Source organism: Salmo trutta, chromosome 12 (assembly GCF_901001165.1).
Source record: "Salmo trutta chromosome 12, fSalTru1.1, whole genome shotgun sequence".
Classification (NCBI taxonomy): domain Eukaryota; kingdom Metazoa; phylum Chordata; class Actinopteri; order Salmoniformes; family Salmonidae; genus Salmo; species Salmo trutta.
In genome coordinates, this window is record NC_042968.1 from 17,921,837 (window position 1) to 17,939,466 (window position 17,630).

General features: G+C 40.5%; 2 protein-coding genes across 2 annotated transcripts in view; both read right to left on the reverse strand.

Moving 5' to 3' along the window:
• LOC115203062 (synaptic vesicle membrane protein VAT-1 homolog-like) overlaps positions 1-7,745 on the reverse strand; it is a 31,507-nt gene extending 23,762 nt beyond the window's left edge. Inside the window, exons 1-5 of the mRNA XM_029767393.1 lie at positions 7,412-7,745; positions 6,296-6,425; positions 5,821-6,036; positions 4,900-5,042; positions 3,125-3,228 (exon numbers count right to left, since the gene is read on the reverse strand). Coding sequence (XP_029623253.1) covers positions 3,125-3,228; positions 4,900-5,042; positions 5,821-6,036; positions 6,296-6,425; positions 7,412-7,641 — 823 coding nt within the window. The 5' untranslated portion in view covers positions 7,642-7,745. The remainder of the gene's footprint in view (positions 1-3,124; positions 3,229-4,899; positions 5,043-5,820; positions 6,037-6,295; positions 6,426-7,411) is intronic.
• A 3,401-nt stretch (positions 7,746-11,146) lies between these two features.
• Positions 11,147-17,472, reverse strand: LOC115203063 (bolA-like protein 3). The gene is made up of 4 exons (XM_029767395.1): positions 17,311-17,472; positions 16,967-17,093; positions 12,230-12,318; positions 11,147-11,951 (listed from the first exon to the last, which is right to left on the reverse strand). The coding sequence occupies exons 1-4, from the start codon at positions 17,344-17,346 to the stop codon at positions 11,886-11,888; spliced, it is 318 nt and encodes a 105-aa protein (XP_029623255.1). The 5' UTR covers positions 17,347-17,472; the 3' UTR covers positions 11,147-11,885.
• Between the last annotated feature and the right edge of the window lie 158 nt (positions 17,473-17,630).

Consider the following 17,630-nt stretch of genomic DNA (forward strand, 5'->3'; position numbering starts at 1 on the left):
TTTTCAATGAGGTTCAAGCGGTCGCTTAAATTCTGTCCAGATTTGACTATTGAGTAGATGGAGGGATATTACCTATAAATAATAGGACCATCTGTATTCTAAGTGTCCTTAGACAAGGTGAAAGAGCTTGAGCCTATATCTTACAAGAAACATAAAAAATATTTGTGGTCTAAGCTATGTCATAGGAAACAGTGCCTTCAGAAAGTATTCACACCTGTTGACTTTTTCCACATTTTGTTGTGTTTTAGCCTGAATTTAAAATAGATTCAATTGTGATTTTTCGTACCCCATAACGTCAAAGCCATTTTTGTATATATTTTTTTTAATGAAAAGCTGAAATGTCTTGAGTCAATAAGTATTCAACCCCTTTGTTATGGCAAGCCTAAATAAGTTCAGGAGTAAAAATGTGCTTAACAAGTCACACACACTATATATACAAAAGTATATGGACACCCCTTCAAATGAGTGGATTCGGCTATTTCAGCCAAACAGGTGTATAAAATCGAGCACACCGCCATGCAATCTCCATAGACAAACAACACATTTCTGCCCTGCTAGAGCTGCCCCGGTCAACTGTAAGTGCTGTTATTGTGAAGTGGAAACGTCTAGGAGGAACAACGACTCAGCCGCGAAGTGGTAGGCCACACAAGCTCACAGAACGGGACCTGAGTGCTGAAGAGCGTAGCGCGTAAAAATTGTCTGTCCTCGGTTGCAACACTCACTACCGAGTTCCAAACTGCCTCTGGAAGCAACGTCGGCACAAGAACTGTTCGTCGGGAGCTTCATGAAATGGGTTTCCATGGACGAGCAGCCGCACACAAGCCTAAGATCACCATGCGCAATGCCAAGAGTCGGCTGGAGTGGTGTAAAGCTCACCGCCATTGGACTCTGGAGCAGTGGAAATGCGTTCTCTGGAGTGATGAAGCGCACTTTACCATCTTGCTGTCCGACGGGCAAATCTGGGTTTGGTGGATGCCAGGAGAATGCTACCTGCTCGAATGCATAGTCCCAACTGTAAAGTTTGGTGGAGGAGGAATAAGGCCCCTTAGATACAGTTAAGGGAAATCTTAACGCTACAGCATACAATGACATTCTAGATGATTCTATGCTTCCAACTTTGTGGCAACAGTTTGGGAAGGCCCTTTCCTGTTTCAGCATGACAATGCCCCTGTGCACAAAGCGAAGTCCATACAGACTGCGAGCCAGGCCTAATCGCCCAACATCCGTGCCCAACCTCACTAATACTCTTTTGGCTGAATGGAAGCAAGTCCCCACAGCAATGTTCCAACATCTAGTGGAAAGCCTTCCCAGAAGAGTGGAGGCTGTTATAGCAGCAAAGGGGGTGATCAACTCCATATTAATACTCATGATTTTGGAATGAGATGTCCGACTAGCAGGTGTCCACATACATTTGGTCAAGTAGTGTAAGTAGTTGCATGGACTCTGGGTGAATTAATAGTTTTTAACATGAATTTTGAATGACTACCTCATCTCTGTAACCCACACATACAATTATATGTAAGGTTCCTCAGTCGAGCAGTGTATTTCAAATACAGATTCAATTACAAAGACCAGGGAGAGTTTCCAATGTCTTGCAAAGAAGGGCACCTATTTGTAGATGGGTAAAAATAAAATAAAAAGCAGACATTGAATATCCCTTTGAGCATGGTGAAGTTATTAATTACACTTTGGATGGTGTATCAATACACCCAGTCACTACAAAGATACAGGTGTCCTTTCTAACTCAGTTGCCGGAGAGGAAGGAAACCGCTCAGGGATTTCACCATGCCAATAGTGACTTTAAAACAGTTACAGAGTTTAATGGCTGTGATAGGAAAAAACTGAGGATTGATCCACAACATTGTATCTACTCTACAATACTAACCTAATTGGCAGTGAAAAGAAGGAATCTTGTACAGAACAAAACTATTCAAAAATATGCATCCAGTTTGCAACAAGACACTGAAGTAATAATGCAAAAATGTGGTAAAGCAATTAACTTTTTGTCCTGAATACAAAGTATTATGTTTGGGGCAAATCCAATACAACACATTACCGAGTACTACTCTCCATATTTTCAAGCATAGTGGTGGCTGCATCAAGTTATGGGTATGCTTGTAATCATTAAGGACTGGGGAGTTTTTCAGAATACAAAAGAAAGAGAATGGAGCTAAGCACAGGCAAATCATACAGGAAAACCTTGTTCCACCAGACACTGGGAGATGAATTCACCTTTCAGCAGGACAATAATCTAAAACACAAAGCCAAATCTACACTGAAGTTGCTTACCAAGAAGACAGTGTATGTTTCTGAGTGGCAAGTTACCGTTTTGACTTAAATCTGCATGAAAATCTAAGGGAAGTCTTGTTATGATCAACAACTAATTTTTTTAAAGAAGAATGGGCAAATATTGTATAATCCAGGTTTGCAAAGCTCTTAACAGACTTACCCAGAAAGACTCACAGTTGTAATTACTGGCCCAAAATGTTTATCATTTTTTTATTTAACTTTTATTTAACTAGGCAAGTCAGTTAAGAACAAATTCTTATTTAGAATGACAGCCTACAGGGGAACAGTGGGTTAACTGCCTTGTTCAGAACGACAGATTTTTACCTTGTCAGCTCAGGGATTCGATCAAGCAACGTTTTGGTTACTGGCCCAACGCTATAATCACTAGACTACCTGCCGCTACATGTATTGAATCAGGAGTGTGAATACTTAAGTAAATGAGATATTTCAGTATTTAATTTTGAATAACTTTGCTAACATTTCCAAAAACATGTTTTAACTTTGTCCTTGCGGGGTATTGTGTGTAGATGAGTGAGAAAAAATAAATATTTAATGCATTTTGAATTCAGGCTGTAAAACAACATGATATGGAATAAGTCAAGGGGTGTGAATACTTCTTGAAGGCAGTGTATATGTACAGTATAGCACAAGTACAATGGTGCCTAACCTATATACAATACCTGTCAGTAAGTTTGAAATGTTCTAAATGAAAAATGTCACTCAAGATACTTCATCATTCACAGGCTAACACCACATCATATCTCAAGAGTCTTATGTGCGATACTGGTGGCACAATGTAGCAAATTTATGAGTAGCATCCTGATAGGACACCAACCGTAGAGGATGTAGGTTCCCAGAGGCCTCAGCAGACCGAGGCCTTTACCAGTGTTCTCCCCAGACAGACAGTCCAGGACAATGTCCACTCCCTCTGGAGAGATCCTACCAAATACAGGAAATTCAATTAACGAGAATCAACATGTTCCTCATTTACAGACAGCCTCAACTACAGGCTTCATCAGACGCCTATCAATCTTAGTCATTCAATGTTTAGTTCAGATTTCAATAGTTACATTTATATATTTTTAGCAAATACTAAACAATCCACTTTATTGACATTTCGATCAGCCTTTTGTTCCATCAAATTCCACTCTTGATTTCAAGTGATACAGTATTAAAAGCATTGGACAGGTTAACCATCAGTGCAATTTTTCATAGCATGACTCACTTAAGAGCACCAATGTGAAAGAAAGAATGAGAGGCATGTTCTGATCAAGGGGTCCTAATGCCTTCCTTTCTGCCTGGTGGCCTGCCCGCCTGCTTGGCTAAACTGCTCGGTGGTCTTATGATGCCCATGGCCTTGCATATTGTAAAATGAGCTTTTTTGCTTTTTGCTCTCTTGATCCTGAGAGGAATGTGAGGCCACAGAGATGAAAGGCTTATTAATCTGCCTCTCCCTCTGATATGGCTGTATTTACTACCATTGTGATATGCAGGCAGACAGTATTCTCCCTCTGTCAATAAGTACTGAGGGGGAACCAAGGATTAGGCTCCTTAAGAAAGGAACTCAAGAGGAAAGCTTGGTTGAATGTATGCATTTATAAAGCACTTCAGAATAAATTCAGAATGTGATTATCGGATGGACATGCTTTAAGCCTCCTGACTGCATGACTCACCTCCAAAACACTATTCCTATTAGACAGTAGACACGAGGTTGGCCTTGGCATAGAGGGTTCTTTTCTGATTGTCTCCTATTGAGGCGGCAGCATCCCTATGGATTGCACTGATTGCCAATCAAACAAGCTAATTAGTGATGGGAGACAAAATCCATACAGTTACATATCGGGATATTATTTTTGAACGATATATCGTATCGTTCTGATAATATCGCAATATTATTTTTGCGCTAGTTGTCTGTACCTGCACCAAAACTCCAGTGTTTTTCCTCCAAAGCTTGTTCTCCATCTTCTTTTTAAATAGGGAGCCAATTTGTTTTCAGCACTTTTATTTCCATGACTGATCAAAACTCATTTTCTCATGGCTCTCACTTGTCCCTCTGCAGCAGACATATGGTGAGTAATATGTTTGGAACAGACAAGACAACGACATGCAGTGTGATCTGAATGGGCATAGTATTTATGAGGCATCAGGGCGCTTTCCTGATTGGCCCAGCTGTTCCACGTCCCCAGCAGACAGCCTGTTGCAGGTTGCCTTCAGAGAGCCTCTGAGCACTCTGCCCCACACACTGCCGTTGCTCTCGGAGACGAGCTGCGTGTTGCCATAGGGACCGCAGCCACACACGTCCAAATATGGCATCGACTAACATCTGCATCCTCCCTGAGCTCTACATACTCTGTGTTCTACGTTATCATTGTCATTTCATATGTACATATCAAATTGTACATTATAAACTGAAAGAGATTGTTAGTAATTATGTGAAATTATATCTAAACATATTTTAATAAACCTGTAAGATCCAACGAAATTACACATTTGCTAACAAATTAGTCTTATTCATAAAAATTGTGTAGAACAATTACCTCCGCAGCTCTATGTTTAGAATAAAGATTTTATCACAATAATTGCTATTGTAGAACAAAAAACAAACCTTACTTTTTAACTTCTTGTACATAATCAGCATTTCTGTCGAAGAGGTGGGTCACAGAATCTTTGATGGCTTCATGTTTGAAAGATGAGGCCGTTCCAAACACAGTGACGCTGGGTATAGTGGCGCACAGCTGAGCCACAGCTTGACCCTGAAAAACACCACACAATCCTAGTCAGACTCTCCAAGACACAGACAGTATTACACAAGGCCAATCCAGACAATGACATTTCCACAGGTTATGCATCACAGCTTTACCAACCATAATCCATATGAAAAATAATTATAATAATTATTCTCATCCTGTTCTAATCATTCAACACACTAGGTAAAGACAGTAAATGTTTTCTTGTCCATCTCCACTACAGTATGGTACTACATACGTGAATTAAACAACAGAGTTATACCCCATTGTGTGCATCAGTCTGAAATCTGAGCAGTCTGTATGTTGACACACTGGAAGAGGTTGTTCATGAATTAGTCTGTAGGAGCATCTCTGGAGTATAGTTACATCTCTAGTTATGTTTAATTATTAAATCTGGGAATCACTAACAGTGCTTTCGCTAAAGGGAAATGTGCTACATGAGCCTGATAATTCAATGTCTGGTAAAACATTTTTTTTTAATAATAATAATTCTGAAGAGTCTGTGTGCATATATACTGTAACCAGCACAGCCCAGACACTCTCTATCTTCAACCACAGTCACATCTTTCCTAGATGTCGTTTTCTCAGCCACATCTCACCATCATCTTCAATCATGAATAGGGCATTATGTAAAACAGCATCTGAGCTGTCTGATAATAGCCACAGGCTGTTACCCTCAAGAGCAACCAGAGATACGCACCTTGTCGGTATCTATAGTAACATCACTGATATAATTTTCAGATGCTGTGTTTTTCTTTCCACCTCCTTTCGGGAGTTGACTTACCACACCCCCTCCTGCTGAGTGGACCAATACTGACATCCCCTCTCGGAGATTGGCAACCTCAAACAGCATCATGTAGGCAGCCACGAAGTTCATGGAGAAGGCCGCTGCCTCAGGAAAAGTCATATCATCAGGCATGTTATAGACGTAATCCAGCGGTGTGCAAACTACCTCTGCCCAGGCGTTGTAATTTACAAAAGCCATAACCCGGTCTCCTATCTGGAGAGAGGAAAGGGTAAGCTATAAAATATGCTAAATGCAGATTTGAGAGGTGACATGGTTACAGGTTTGTTTAAGAAATGCAACAAACCTCACATGCTACTCTGACCAATGCATTTCAAAATATCAACATTAACCATTTCAAACTGGAACACAAATCAATATTTTGGGAGGTAAAAATGCAAAGTGAGATCAATATAGTTGTGCTACTAATCCATTACATAATATCTGTAACATATTGTGATCTGGATTCACTGACCTCGAATCCCTTGGTGTTTTCTCCCATCGCCTCAACTATTCCAGAACATTCAAATCCAGGGACAAGTGGAGTTTTCGGAGGATTGTCAATATTACCTTGACGCACCATAAGATCCAGGAAGTTCAAGCCACTGCAACAGTAAATGTCTCATTGATATTAACCTCACAATCAAGCAGTTATTTATTTTTAACTTAGGTGATTAGAGAAGACACAATATTGCATGATGGACATTTTCACTATTCGATAAATGTTACTTAGACTTAAAATATGTTAGTAAATAAATGCCTTAGCAGTCATAAATTCACAACACAAACAGTTTGACATCTACAAACCCATGCTTGAATTCCAGACTATTAAAAGGGGCTACAGTTCCAAGGCCATGGTGATTCACATGCACTGAACAATGAATAGCCAATCTGTGATAGGGCATATCTGTAACAGGCTCTCCTGCTTATGGAAAAATTGCATGCCACTTGTTGAAAGTATAGTTTATGTGTATTTATTATGGATTTCAATATTATCAATAAAACAATATGGTTGGACTAAAGACAACTATTCAATCCCTCAACAGAATCTACTTACTAAATGCCAAGTAGACAATCATAAGAGAATAGAGCACAAATACCACAATTGTAGGACTTTGTATGAGCCAGTTGTAATGAGAAAATCCATTTCAACTGGCTCGAGGTATTCCCCCTTCTGCCATTGCCAATAAAAGCTCACTAAGATGATCAGTCAAGAACAAGCCAAGCAAATCATTTTATCAAGCCAAATTGTAATTCATTCCAACATTTCAGGTGTTTTTGCTTTTAATTTGCATGATTGGTCCACAGACAGTCCTTATTAATCATCTACTACAGACAGTGAAACTTCAGAGGACATGTGGCTTCATGAATGCAATGAGTCCTTTTCTCGTGTAACTTTTACAAACTATAAAGGTCGAGTTGAACCTACTTTAATTCAAGGTCTATTCATGGCTCGCCCATACTGAATCAGAATCTGCAACATGTTGCAATACACTTATGAATGTGGTAACTTCGCATCACTGATATTTTAAGATCATATAGGCAGGCATCAATGTAACAATTAATCAACAGTTTAATATGCAACGTTTACCATGCTTTGACGCGAATTTTCACTTCTCCCTCCTGTGGCTCAGGCATCGCCTTCTTGGTTACCCGGAGTTTGTTGAGACCCCCGAAACCGGAAAGTATTACGGCTCGCATTTCTTTGGTATCTCCTGCAGATACTACATTTTCTGTTTCTTTTGCTCCATTCTTCTCTATCATGTGCTCAGTTTCCTCTGTCAACTCCGTCCCTTCTTTATCCATGTCGGTGGGCTTCATGGGGCTGGAAGGGGATGCTCGAGATTGTAACTGGTCCTTCCCTGCTTCCAAGTTCAGAATGCGCAGTATGAGCTGAATCAGTTCTCTTTTGGAAGAGGGGGAGGCTATTCGCACCAAAGATGTTTATAAACCTTGGATTGCTGGTGCTGTGTATTGGCCAAAGAGAGGATTTGAAGCCACCACTCGCCATATTGGCACTCCTCAATTAAACGTTTCAAGGACAAAATTACATGTATTTAAGTATTGTTTTGTTGTAGTGGGGACAGTAACATTATTCATCAAATAAATATATACTTTAAGGATTCTTTACAAATATATATATATATATATATATTTTTACGTTTAGCTCGCATAATATGATTTAAAAGTATGCATTACATTGTCTGTAACATAATACACGTGGCAAAAACGAATGTAGACATTCATACATGTATTTATGTAGCTTCCAAAATATTAGTTTTACACCGGTGGGGAAGTGCCAAGATGGAGGTACGGAAACTACAACTCAGCGCCCCCTTACAGTCATCTAGTGTATATATAAATTATTAGTAGGGACACGCCTGGTGCCTAAATTGATCACGTATGTCGCGCAGTTGAGAGTCGAGTGGAGACGAAAGGTTTCGGTTCAGTCAGTCGTGCTGATGAGCCTAGTTAATGTTGACTTGATGGCAAAAACAGAAGCATGGCATTGGCACTAATTCAAACTTGTAAAATAAAGTGATGTTTATTTCAATGGACGAGAGGGAAATAACTTGTAGTATTGGTCACCATCTGGAAGTCAGCTAACGTACAACGGTATGATATCGAGGTGCTTTTACCCACTGGCCAGCAGTTGCTTCATGGGCCAGTAACGTGGCGAATTTGTTCCATGCCACTTGATTATATTTAGAGTAGGACAGCAGCCTACACGATAAATAACTTCAAGTATTGGTAGTAACCATTTAGATGTCACCGTGATACAGTCTACTGCCCAATGGGGATAGTTTGTGCTGCAAAGCAGGCAACACAACAACACGTCCTGCAGTAAGGAGAGAAGTAGGTAGCTAGATAGTGTCGCAATATCAGGCCAGGCTGACAAATAAAGTACATTTATTGAAGTGATTTTCACCAAACATGTGGCCTACAACTACGGCATTAACGTCAACATTTTTATAAAAATGTATATATAAAAAAAAATCCTGTACACATATGATTCTGATAAAGATATTGTGTTCTGTGGGTGTCACTGAGTAGGCTGATACCTATGGATTGTGCACCAATGAAACGGAGTAAGGCTGTACAGTGAATATATAGTACCAGTCAAAAGCTTGGACACACCTACTCACAAAGGAGTTCCCACATATGCTGAGCACTTGTTGGCTGCTCTTCCTTCACTCTACAGTCCAACTCATCCCAAACCATCTCAATTGGGTTGAGGTCGGGTGATTGTGGAGGCTAGGTCATCTGATGCAGCACCATCACTCTTCTTCTTGGTCAAATAGCCCTTACCCAGCCTGGAGGTGTGTTTTGGGTCATTGTCCTGTTGAAAAACGAATGATAGTCCCACTAAGCGCAAACCAGATGGGATGGCGTATGACTGCAGAATGCTGTGGGAGCCATGCTGGTTAAGTGTGCCTTGAACTCTAAATAAATCACTGACAGTGCCACAAGCAAAGCACCACCACACCTCCTCCTCCATGCTTCATGGTGGGAACCACACATGCGGAGATCATCCGTTCACCTACTCTGCGTCTCACAAAGACACGGCGGTTGGAACCAAAAATCTCAAATTTGGACTCATCAGACCAAAGAACAGATTTCCACCGGTCTAATGTTCATTACTTGTGTTTCTTGGCCCAATCAAGTCTCTTCTTCTTATTGGTGTCGTTTAGTAGTGGTTTCTTTGCAGCAATTCAACCATGAAGGCCTGATTCACGCAGTCTCCTCGGAACAGTTGATGTCTGTTACTGGAACTCTGTGAAGCATTTATATGGGTTGCAATCTGAGGTGCAGTTAACTCTACTGAACTTAACCTCAGCAGCAGAGGTAACTCTGGGTCTTCCTTTCCTGTGGTGGTCCTCAAGAGGCAGTTTCATCATAGCGCTTGATGGCTTTTGCGACTGCACTTGAAGAAACTTTAAAAGTTCTTCACATTTTCCAGATTGACAGACCTTCATGTCTTAAAGTAATGATGGACTGTCGCTTCTCTTTGCTTATTTGAGCTGTTCTTGCCATAATATGGACTTGGTCTTTTACCAGATTTGGCTATTTTATGTATACCACCCATACCTTGTCACAACAAAACTGACTGGCTCAAAAACATTAAGAAGGAAAGAAATACAACAAATTAACTTTCATCAAGGCACACCTGTTAATTGAAATGCATTCCAGGTGACTACCTCATGAAGCTGGTTGAGAGAATGCCAAGAGTTTGCAAAGCTGTCATCAAGGCAAAGGGTGGCTACTTTGAAGAATCTCAAATATAAAATATATTTTCATTTGTTTAACACTTTTTTGGTTGCTACAACAATGTAGAAAATAGTAAAAATAAAGAAAAACCCTTGAATGAGGTGTGTCCAAACTTTTGACTTGTACTGTATGTATGTCCCCCAATGCAATTATGCAGTCTAAAACATCCACAGTGGGATCATTGTCTTACGTCAGATGGCATCACTCCTATGCAAAGCGCGTCTCTCAACCGATCAGTGCAGGCGGAATTTAAGCATTATCTGACGTAACACAATGCAGTTGGATTTCAACAGATTGTTGTTTATTGTCAAATTAATTCATTATTGTATTTCATTTGAAATTATGTAACAACATCCAACATTGTTTAGGATTATTCTGTCCAAATATGACATGATTGCACAATTTTTAGCCCTTAACATCACTTTCAAATGGGGGACTTTTATTTTGAAGACGAACCGCAAATTCCACTTTTTTGTGTGTGTGTGTGGAGGGGGGGGGGGGGGGGGGGCAAATTCCACTATTGTGGCAACAAATGAGCACGTGATCAGACAAGGTTATTCGCAAATTTCTTCTTCCAGGCACATAAATTAAAATATTTGTGAGTAGCAAAACATGAACCTAACATTGACTGACTACCACAACACATAGGCTACATGACACTGTATCAGTATTTGGGAAATATCAAAATTATGAATGACCATTTACTGGCAATAGTTTCATGTCTATAATCCAATCATAACCTGTTTATGAATAAGTGAGCAACAAAGTTGCATCTCAAGTAGGCTACCATGTAGTAAAATGTATTCTCACTTTAAGTACTAACCCACAGAAATATTGGCCAGGGAAATAGCTAGTGGGCCCCACCTGCTGGTGAATTTCCCAGTAGAAAAAACTGCAGTACATTTACCAAGTATGGGTAGCATTGGGGCCACACAGTAGAAGTAGGTCAACACAGTGATTATTACAATCTAATGAGGTTGTTAGACACCTGCAAATTATAAGTTATACAGTGGTGTAGACAAAATCCTGAAGTATCCCTTTAATAAAGACACAAGGGTCCTGTGTTTTTGTCCTTTTAATCACATACTATTTGTTTAAATCCATCTACTTTGTCAGCAACTTTTATTTCTACATTAATGGTTAACAAGGAGGAATAACAGAACATAAATACTGGAAACGGAATGAAAACTTGTCTCATGACAAACAAACAACTACTACACTAAACAAAAACAGGAAGGATTTTCAATTACAGATTAAATGTACAAGAATAGTTGCATAGCTAGTTGTCTTATCATGAGGTTTTCCGTCTGTTCACTACAATGTATTTGCATTCTATCTTTACAATGGTTAAAAACACTATAGGCCAACTCAATTGGATAGGGGAATTGACTTGGCAATTTACTAATGAATCCTGACAGCGTTATTTTGTGCGCATCATAGCTTTTTAGGTCAATGTCTTCTGTAAAGGCATCATTCCAATAATCTCATCATCAATCTCATCAATAATTTAATTGTGTTTATGGTAAATAAATAAAAATATGATGGTTTTAGAGTTACATTTATTTCACAATTGACATTGTAAAATATGTCCCTACCATAAATTCTTCAGATTATTTCTGACAATACTGTCAGGAAGTAACAGGACAAACCATTTCCTTTGTTACTGTCATAGACACATTAGCAATTCATCTGAGATTTTGGGTTGTTCATCCTTAGATGAAAATGTAATCAGCATATGACATTCCGTTTGAGGGGGGGGACGTTCATAGACCTACAATTTGTAAAAGGGCTTGGTCCTACTCTCGAGGAACATCTGTGAATATTCGTAGTCCATGCATTCCTTGGATCTCCTCCTTGAGAGCCTGTGGATGAGAACATAGCAGTTTTCAGCTGTGCTGTTTTTGCAACAATTTTGCATATTGAATAAAATGCAATACTAGATAACTTCACCTGAAAGGTTTGATATAAGACTTGACATACTTTACTACTTGTTGTTGCTTTCTCTCCCCCCACACATCCGATCGGTACAAAACAGTATCAACCAAAGCAAATGTACAATTTTGACAGCTATACAGCCTATACCCTTCCATACAATGGTGCAAACTAATTGATCTCTCCAGAATGCATCTCCATAGGTTACCTGGTTGACTAGTTGGTGTTGTTGAACAGTTCTTTTCCCTTTAAATTCATTGGATTCTATATGGACTTCATACATGGCACCACAGCCACCTGAGAACACAAAACATAATGACACAATTGTCATGAGTGCACCAAGGAATCAGAGGCGTCAAGCCCATATGGGGAACAAGGGCACGTGCCCCCTAAGATTTGTCCTGTTTTTGATTTGATTTTAGCTGCTGGTGATAGGCAGAACTTGCAGGAGGTAAGTTTATACATTAATTTGATTAAGCTATGTAGCCTATTGATTATTTCTTGATTAATAAATAAAACAAAAATGTTTTGTTGTTTCTCTGTAATACTAGCCACCTAGCCATTTTATGAAGTTTGCTTTAGCTAGCCTGCTAGATAGGTTCCCAGTCTCCCAACCTCATAACTAGCGTAGCTTGTCCAACTATTTTAGCTGGCATGTCTGCTGCCAATTTTGCTAGACTTTAGAAAAGCAAGTAATTACTAAATGTACTGAATAAGATTCACATTCCTTTCAATCTTTTACCCAGATTTTAGCAGAGAAGCGTAACAAAAATAAGCACCAGGCATGAGGATACAGACAGCTCAAGAGGTATGCTTAGATATGCAGAAACATACTTGGTTTAATGTAATCTGGCACCTTATGATAATATCATGATAGTTGTGAATTAATTATGATGCCATGATATGCCCACTGCACTGAGGATAGGAGACTCTGTCACCACCGATAAGCCCACTATAATTGAGAATTTCAATAAGCATTTTTCTACGGCTGGCCATGCTTTCCACCTAACTACCCCTACTGCATTCAACAGCACTGCACCCCCCACAGCTACTCGCCCAAGCCTCCCCCATTTCTCCTTCTCCCAAATCCATTCAGCTGATGTTCTGAAAGAGCTGCAAAATCTGGACCCCTACAAATCAGCTGGGCTTGACAATCTGGACCCTCTCTTTCTAAAATTATCTGCCGAAATTATTGCAACCCCTATTACTAGCCTGTTCAACCTCTCTTTCGTGTCGTCTGAGATTCCCATAGATTGGAAAGCAGCTGCTGTCATCCCCCTCTTCAAAGGAGGTGACACTCTTAACCCAAATTGCTACAGACCTATATCCATCCTACCCTGCCTTTCTAAGGTATTCGAAAGCCAAGTCAACAAACAGATTACCGACCATTTCGAATCCCACCGCACCCTCTCCGCAATGCAATCTGGTTTCAGAGCTGGTCATGGGTGCACCTCAGCCACGCTCAAGGTCCTAAACGACATCGTAACCGCCATCGATAAGAAACAATACTGTGCTGCCGTATTCATTGACCTGGCCAAAGCTTTTGACTCTGTTCATCACCACATCCTCATCCGCAGACTCAGTAGCCTTGGTTTCTCAAACGATTGCTTCGCCTGGTTCACCAACTACTTCTCTGATAGAGTTCAGTGTGTCAAATCGGAGGGCCTGCTGTCCGGACCTCTGGCAGTCTCTATGGGGGTACCACAGGGTTCAATTCTTGGGCCAGCTCTTTTCTCTGTATACATCAATGATGTCGCTCTTGCTGCTGGTGAATCTCTGATCCACCTCTACGCAGACGACACCATTCTGTATACTTCTGGCCCTTCTTTGGACACTGTGTTAACAACCCTCAAGACGAGCTTCAATGCCATACAACTCTCCTTCCGTGGTCTCCAACTGCTCCTAAATACAAGTAAAACTAAATGCATGTTCTTCAACCGATCGCTGCCTGCTCCTGCCCGCCTGTCCAGCATCAGTTCTCTGGACGGTTCTGACTTAGAATTTGTGGACAACTACAAATACCTAGGTGTCTGGTTAGACTGTAAACTCTCTTTCCAGACTAACACCAATCATCTCCAATCCAAAGTTAAATCTAGAATTGGCTTCCTATTTCGCAACAAAGCATCCTTCACTCATGCTGACAAACATACCCTCGTAAAACTGACCATCCTACCAATCCTCGACTTCGGCGATGTCATTTACAAAATAGCCTCCAATACCCTACTCAACAAGCTGGATGCAGTCTATCACAGTGCCATCCGTTTTGTCACCAAAGCCCCATATACTACCCACCACTGCGACCTGTACGCTCTCGTTGGCTGGCCTTCGCTTCATAATCGTCGCCAAACACATTGGCTCCAGGTCATCTACAAGACCCTGCTAGGTAAAGTCCCCCCTTATCTCCGCTCACTGGTCACCATAGCAGCACCCACCTGTAGCACGCGCTCCAGCAGGTATATCTCTCTGGTCACCCCTAAAGCCAACTCCTCCTTTAGTCGTCTCTCCTTCCAGTTCTCTGCTGCCAATGACTGGAACGAACTACAAAAATCTCTGAAACTGGAAACACTTATCTCCCTCACTAGCTTTAAGCACCAGCTATCAGAGCAGCTCCCAGATCACTGCACCTGTACATAGCCCATCTATAATTTAGCCCAAACTACTACCTCTTCCCCTACTGTATTTATTTATTTTATTTATTATTTTGCTCCTTTGCACCTGATATTATTTATATTTATATTTTAACTTTGAACTTTCTTCAAATTACAAATCTACTATTCCAGTGTTTTACTTGCTATACTTTATTTACTTTGCCACCATGGCCTTTTTGCCTTTACCTCCCTTATCTCACATAATTTGCTCACATTGTATATAGTCTTATTTTTGTCTACTGTATCATTGATTGTATGTTGTTTTACTCCATGTGTAACTCTGTGTTTTTGTATGTTGTCGAACTGCTTTGCTTTATCTTGGCCAGGTCGCAATTGTAAATGAGAACTTGTTCTCAACTTGCCTACCTGGTTAAATAAAGGTGAAATAAAAAATAAATAAAATAAATGTGCTTGTATTGATATGTGTTATGATCCCATGTACTGTGTTGTAATTTGTATGTAATATCCTGGGCATATTAATGTGTGAGATTTACAATAGTCAGAATTACACCCTCATTAAAATTGAACAGGTAAAGAGGTATGCTTAGATAACCTATCCAGAAAAATCTTAGAATTAGGCATAATGATTATGGCTCTAGAATGGAGGAAAAAAAATGTTTTTATCCAACTTCCCCCGCCGCATCATCCCCCCTCAATACTCTCGTACTTCATAACACTTCTAAAATAATGGGTGCGTGACGCCGCTTCCTAGGCCGAGAACTAGCCGAGCATAGACTTAACTAGCCCTCGCGCAAATAAATCAAGAGATGAAGCTGAAAACCTTTTTTTCTCCGGTTAATAGTGATCATGGAGGGAGTGATATGGAGTGAGGGAAGTGAAGAGAGTTAAGATGAGATAGGTAAAAATGGAAGAGGAGTCAGAGAAGAAAGATGAGGCGACTGCTGTGCCTTTGAAGAATGGAAAGGAAGCAGAGGAATGGAAATAAGAGGATTGTATGAGGATTCTATGGTGATTGGGGTTTGGTTCTTAGAAAAAGTAAATCTGGGGTTTTGGCAGACCCATTTGAGGTCTCAAGGTGGATGGAGAGTAGGATAGGGAAGTATGTATGCAGTATGTTAAGATAGAGATGCGTTTATTTGTTCGGATAGGATGCATATCCACCTCCCAAAGGGACTGAGCAGTGAGCATGGTCTGACTGGGAGAACGAGAAATAATGTGCTTTAGTTTACAGAGCAGGGCTCCACTCAAGGGTGTGATAGCAGTGCCTCTAAGTGTAGAGGTTGAGCAGCTAAAGAGGAAGGTTTCTGGCGTGTGTGAGGCCTTGCGGCTTAGCTGTAATCGAGATGGATTGAAGGAGGAGCCTGTCGGTTTTGCTATGCTTTGATTTGGAGGTACTTTTGATCTGGTAATGTTGAGATATATTGAGCTATCCGGTTAGAGCATTCGTGCCAGCTGTTCTGCAGTGTTTCCGCTGCCAGAAATGTGGTCATGTAGCGTCAGTGTGTAGGATAGGGCAACCTAGATGTGCAAGGTGTGGAGGTTTCCACGTAGTGGAGAAATGTTTGAAGGATGAGCCCAGAAAGTGTAGTAATTGTGGAGGCAGTCATGAGGCCAGGGCTACAGAGTGCCTGGTAAAGGTGAAACAGATACAGGTGGGACAGGGTGTTACATAAGCAGAAGCAGTGAGAAGGGTGAATCAGGAGGTAGGGCTCAAGGCTCTCTTCATTGCCTGCTCAGAGGGAGGAGGACAAATAGTGAATGTTCCCAGTGAAATGTGTGGATCTAAGCAACTGTGTTTGGACAAGTCCAGGTTTCTGACCTTCATCGCTATGGTTGTGAATTGTGCTGCACAAGTAGAAAGCTAGTCAGATGAAATTGGAATTGTTGTGTAGAGCAACTGAACATTTTCTGGATAATCTAGATATTTCTGAAAAGGATCTACAGAAGTTGTTGAAAGAGGTAATGCCCACTCAGGCCTGTGGTTAGGGATAATGCTGGGTATGGTAGTATATGCAGTTTGGGCTGGTTGTTTTTCCCATAAGTATTTTATTGAACCTATGAGTGCATCTGGTACTCCAATGCACTATTATTATTGGATGCCAACCGCCAATAATCCACAATCCTAGGAAGCCCAGGCTTCTCGCATTTCATTCCATTAGTCGCGTAAACGAGACCTAATATGGAAGGATGACCACGCGAGAATGAGTCCACTGAATACCAGCAAGACACCTACAAATTCAGCGTCGTAGTAACACACATTTGATTATGCATAATGATCTAGCTAGCTGGGCTAGACCAGGACCCCTTTTGACACCCATGTTTGTATGTCTATTTACCTGATATGTCCACAACTTTTAGAGACGTGGCCGATGGAAACTTCTCTTTGAGAATGTGTGCAATTCGGGTCTCTCCATCGGTCTGAGAAGACCGAGTCCTCTGCAACTGTCTAGAAACCAAAACAGCCTAAAACAAATGTTTTCAAAGACAGTTAGCGAACGTTTGCTAACTCACATCTTGTAATTCCATATTTATTGTAACGTTAGATCGCTCACTTAATTAGCTAACGTTACATTGCCAGTGTCATTTGCTGTCTGACTTAAGTGAGCAGAAAATAGTCGCACTCAACCTTCAAAGTTGACTAGTCTAACGTTATGTATTAGAATGAATGAAATTGATTTACTTGATTTTTTAGTAGAAATCTGGAAATAGAGAGCATCGTGACCAAGTCCTTAACTGAAGATAAACCTAACAATAATGAACAATAATCCAACACAAGTTTTTAAAAAGTAATGCCCCTCGATTTCAATGTTGATGTTCGTCTCCACAATATGACGTAGGTATCAGAGTCACGCAAACAGCAAAGTATACTCACTTTGTTGTAACTGGCGCCCTCTCGTGGACTGGAGACAACCATCACCCTTTTCACACATTGTTTATTAGGCCTAATTAAAACAATAATAAATGGTACAATAATTTGTATTATAAGGATTTTCCTTTACA

Bases quoted from the DNA above. Each gene is read 5' to 3' on its own strand.
- LOC115203063 (XM_029767395.1), bottom strand. From the start codon at position 17,346: ATGCTCTCTATTTCCAGATTTCTACTAAAAAATCAA. The intron at 12,319-16,966 runs GTAAATAGACAT...TTGTGTTCTCAG, and splicing joins AAAAGTTGTGGACATATCAG to GTGGCTGTGGTGCCATGTAT. The intron at 11,952-12,229 runs GTAACCTATGGA...TCTCATCCACAG, and splicing joins AACACCAACTAGTCAACCAG to GCTCTCAAGGAGGAGATCCA.